Source organism: Pygoscelis adeliae, unplaced genomic scaffold (assembly GCF_000699105.1).
Source record: "Pygoscelis adeliae isolate BGI_AS28 unplaced genomic scaffold, ASM69910v1 Scaffold120, whole genome shotgun sequence".
Classification (NCBI taxonomy): Eukaryota; Metazoa; Chordata; class Aves; order Sphenisciformes; family Spheniscidae; genus Pygoscelis; species Pygoscelis adeliae.
This window is the reverse complement of record NW_008824032.1, coordinates 2,766,316-2,771,302: the sequence shown is the minus strand read 5'-3', so window position 1 is coordinate 2,771,302 and position 4,987 is coordinate 2,766,316. Positions and strand designations below refer to the sequence as shown.

Here is a 4,987-nt window from a genome sequence, read left to right as displayed (position 1 = left end):
CCCCCCCCCCCCCCCCCCCCCCCCCCCCCCCCGAGTGTACCTCCCTACCCACAAGGAATTTCCAGCTTCCACAAAGCAACTGGCTGTTCTTAAACAAGTCATTTAGTTTACACGAGTGCAATATATTTCCTATAGACTTGCCCCACAAATATGCCACAGATCCTCCACTTCCCTGTCACATACGTGGTGACAAGATGTAAATTATTCTGAAGTGTTAGAGTTAACATTTTGTATTACAGTGTGAGCTTAATATTTTGTCTGCTGGATGTGGAAAATGAAGATGTCGCATTTATCAGCCTTTCATTGAAATTTCCTTCCTTGCTTAAAGATAAAAATTCCCTTTCACCAAGTTTTTCTGGTGCTTAAGGTCCTCATCAGTCTAATTCTGGCTTTACCAACATCACTGTAAAAAGATTCATGTGAAGGTTAGGGACATGGTTTAGTGGTTTAGTCGGCATGGTGGTGGTGGGTTGATGGTTGGACTCGATGACCTTAGAGGTCTCTTCCAATCTTAATGATTCTATGATTCTATGATTCTAAAGTGCAGATGGTAATGGTTAATGTGCTGAAGGAAGGAATTGCATTGCATACGATACAAAAAAGATTGAAATTATGAAGGAAGGAAAAAAAGTGACAGAAATACTATCAGCAGTTGTCTCTGCTGAAGTGCTGCAAATGTGGCTGAGCTTTTTTTATACTGGAGGTTGCACCTGAACTTCAGTTTCCATCTAGACACTAAACATAGATGCCATATGCAACCTGAAACTGAACATCAGTGTTCAGCCTGTGGTAAAACAAATCCTTGATCCTAGGCACATGTGCAAGGCAATGCACTGGATTCATTGCTCTCCGTTTATTTGAAAATTTGGAACCCAAAAGCATAAATTAAGGGTGCATCTGGAATTTTCTAACATGGCTTTAAATTGTCTTGAAGAACAAGGTCTATTGAAAAGAGAAGAAAGCGATAAAGGCGCAATTAGATCAATACATCATCCACTCTGAAACCTCTTAAACCTCTCTGCTATTATTAATTACAATCAAATATAGATGTTAAATACCTAATACAAGCAAATATAATACAAGCCAGAGACACTTCTCATTCAATCAGCCTATTCTCAAACACTTCAGCCACCTGTAAGAAAATGGGGAGCAGGTTCTATCAGATATCTTAAAAGCCTGTCTACCTTACAGTTCTTATTGTTCTTCACACTGCATTTACAGCAGAGTCTGAAAATGTCACGTTATCTCTGCAGAAACCAGCTGAGCATCTACAGCATCTATTTACTCGCAGTGGAGCTTACATAAGATGGAGACTACATATTCAAGTGGTAGTGGTTTAAAACCATCAGGTTTCCAAACAATTTGGTTTGTTAAACATTTATACTCTTTTTCTTTCCCCTTCCAAGCTAGTACGATTTGTAGAATTCCTTTGTAATTAAGATCTTTCCTCTATCCTGGATGTTTTTGCAGCACTGGTTATGAGGAGGAATGTCATTTCCTTACTGTGTTTTTTTCCTATAGCAGTGAGATTTTCTACTTTTGTGCTATCACAAAAAAACCCCAAACCCAAAGCTACACTCTTGTGAGCCTCTGGTTCAGCACAGTTCCTCCTTCCCCTGGGACACTCACAACCCTGGGCTTTGCTTACACTGGAAAAATGGGCCATGTTAGGAAACGTGCCCCCACACAGCCAGAGGAAAGGGCCCTGAGAGCATTATCACCCTTCCTGGAGGTCTGGCACCCCGGGCTCGCTGCCAACCTAGAGATAGCGCAGCTGAGGACTGCCCCCTTTCCCTCTAGTGACCTTGGAGGCAGGGCTGCGGTGAGACCTCAGCGAGGGCTGACCTCCCCCTTCCCACGGGAGCTGCATTTCAGCTGAGGGGCCGGAGCTTGGCCTTGCCTGAGCTACAGCTACAGCTGCGTGACAGCCATGCCTGTATCCCATCAACCCGGACCTGTCAACCAACTTGCTGGCCAGACCTCAGACTTGCCTCATTGCTATGGACTTGCCTGCTGGTCACGGGGCTGTGCCCGTCCCTGATTGCCATCACCGGACATGACTCGCTAACTCATGTTCCCAGCTTGACCTCAGACCTATCCCATTGCCGTGGACTTGTCTGGCGATCTGGACTCCCTGGTGACTCCAGCTGCCATCTCCAGGCCTGCTCTGCTCGCCTTGCTCAGGTCCTGTGGGATGGGGCCCTGGCCCGTGAGGTCCCTGCTCTGCTGGCCATGTTATGGCACTCAGCTCCCTGTCCCTTAGGGAGCAGCATGGCTCCCGCTGTCCCCTGTCACCAGAGTACTGTGGCACATACAAGAATACCATACCACTTCCATTGACCCAGACCCATGGTCTGTCTGGACCAGCATCTTGTCTCTTACAGGGACTAGCTCTTTCTTCCAAAATACACGCTGCCATTCAAGAACAAGATCCAGGTGGAAGTGAAAAGGGAAAACGGGCTACCCATCTTTATCAAAGGGGCTGAGTGAAGAGTTACAAATCGGCCAACTTCCATTTGTTATCTTGAAAGATAATGAAACAAGCTGTTCGGCAATCAGTGTGCAAGCAACTAAATAACAATAAAGTGATGAGAAACAGGCAGTGTGCATTTGTCCAGAATAAATCATGTCAAAGTAATCTAATTTATTTCTTTGCCAAGATAACTGACTTAGTAGGTGCTGAAAGGAATACATGAAACATATTTTGACTTCAGTAGGGCTTTTGACATTGCCTTGAACACCACTCTCATAAAGGCAAATAGGTCTCAGATGGGATTAACATGAGAGGGCTGTGTGATTGAAAAGCAATTCCCAAACTGTAGCAGTGAATATTTTCCTATCAATAGGAAGGTATATGAAATTAAGAGATCTGATCTGTCTGCTAGGATTGATTAATTAGTGACTTGAATGGTGGAATTGACCTTTGACTTCAAATTTCTGCAAATAACACTGAGTTGGGCAGTACCGCACTTTGGAGGCAAGGATTTGAACAAAGGTTTAACATTGCTAAATCACAGAAAGAACCTCAAAACAGTGAGGTGAAATTCAATAAAGACAAGCACAAAGTATTACACTTTGAAAAGAAAACTTGAATTCTCAAATTCAAAATGAGGAAAAAATGTGTAGTCTTTGGTAACATACCAAAACGTACATCCACTCAGGGCAAGTACTTTAAGAAACCCATAATTCTGCATTGGAAAGTGTGGACTATATGGAGAGCCACTTCTTTGTCATGAAGACAACATGCCTAGGGAAGGACAACACACTGACACCACACTGATCTCCTGATTTGAAATACGCACAGCACCAAATGACACAAAAATTATTTGCAGCTGCCAGAACTACCTTGGTTTGCAGAACACCGGCCTTGTGCCACCTGTCACATTGCTCTGAGCAACCTGGGATGGCCCTGACACGCTTTTGCTTTGCTGTACCTCCTTCTGTTCCCTGAAGCCTCTCCTCTCTGGGAGAAGACGTGCTCCCCAGTCTCCTCCCTTCCTCTCCTCCCACGTGCCAGAGGGCTGCCGGCCCTGCCAGAGGGACCTGTGGGTCTGCAGAGGGCAGTGGGTGAGAAGGGAGCTGTAGGGTTGAGGAGCCCTGAGCTCTACAGTGTGGGAAGGGGAAGCCACGAGTCTGCCAGTGCCACCACTGCTTGAAAGTCCCCCAGGACAGGTCACACCGTGTCCCAGAAAGAGGCAAGACAGAGTCACAAGAGCCCAGAGGTGACATTGCACAGGTCTCCTGGTCTGCACAGCATGACACTTCAGGCTGAAAGGCAAACATTTCGTGTTCGAGTGTCCATCTTCCAGCAGATCTCAAATGGGGGTTTTTGCCCTTAATGCCACTTCTTGGGACTCTGACAAAAGGCAGGGCAACTTCAGTGGCAGAAATCACTGACAATTGTTTTGTTTTTTTCTCTTGGCAGGGATCACACAAAGGCCCGAAGATCAAAATGACGGCATAACGCACTCTGACTCGTTTTGCTGAGCTTTGCAACTTTTACTCCAAAGACTAGTGACTCCCAGGAAATCTCAGTCTTGAAAACAAACCCCACAACTTGGAAAGCTTCTGTGGCCAGAGTCACCGCAGCTGGAGACTGCAGGCTGGCTTTATAAAACTGCGACTCCTACAAGTTCATCCTCAGTCTGAAAAACTTTTCAGGTTGCTTTCTAGTAATGCTGTCTTCTCTGACTTAAAAGTGCACTCCTCCACCATGGGATCTGACACATTTCCCAGGCGTGTTTTCAACGACAGAACACAGGAGGGGTAAGCTGTGAGAAAGAGACCCCTGGCCCTTTCACAGCCCAACAGTATCGCTCTCATCTTGCTGAAAAGGTTAAGAGTAGCACAGTATTGTTTGTGGCAGCTTCATGAACGACTCAAAGCATGTAAGACGCACCAAGCCATGCTTGCATTAACGAAATGACATTTTGCTGCAGCCTTTCACACCTTTGCACTGAACTAAAAGACGAGGGCATTTATCTCAAAGTTACGAGCAGGCAAAACCAAAGGTTGGGGATGGCCCCATGCGAGATGCATTGGAGGTGCAAGCCGCCACTCCAGCAAGCCAGCAGAGCGTGAGGCGAGGACGCCCCTGACCTGGTGGGCCAGGGGTGTTGAAGCCCTGAGGATGCCGCTGCCGTGGCCCTGTCCCCATGTGCCTGACGACGCCAACGTTCCCCTAAGCTCACAGCGCAGCTCCCCAAGGGGAAAATCTCCCTGACAACCGTCTGCCAAGGCCGGCTCAGATTTTGGGGCCGGGCACAGGGAGGAGACCCTCCTCCCCGGGGCCGGCCAGCCCGCCGGCCTCCCTTCCCATCCCTTCCCCTCTCCTCCGCTCCCAGCCGGCCGGCGGAGGGTCCTTCCCCGGGGAAAGTTGCTCGGCGCCCCCAGTCGAGGGGCGGGGGTGTCCGGGTCTGGCTCCCCGCCTCCCCCGGCGCCTGTGCGTGTCGCCGAGCTATTTATTTAAATTGCAAATAAAGCGCCT

General features: G+C 47.7%; 2 protein-coding genes across 2 annotated transcripts in view; one reads left to right on the top strand and one right to left on the bottom strand.

The window, feature by feature from the left end:
• Positions 1–458, bottom strand: part of SPICE1 (spindle and centriole associated protein 1) — a 27,586-nt gene extending 27,128 nt beyond the window's left edge. Inside the window, exon 1 of the mRNA XM_009330233.1 lies at positions 396–458. Coding sequence (XP_009328508.1) covers positions 396–458 — 63 coding nt within the window. The remainder of the gene's footprint in view (positions 1–395) is intronic.
• SIDT1 (SID1 transmembrane family, member 1) overlaps positions 457–4,987 on the top strand; it is a 51,438-nt gene continuing 46,907 nt past the window's right edge. The window contains exon 1 of the mRNA XM_009330224.1: positions 457–465. Coding sequence (XP_009328499.1) covers positions 457–465 — 9 coding nt within the window. The remainder of the gene's footprint in view (positions 466–4,987) is intronic.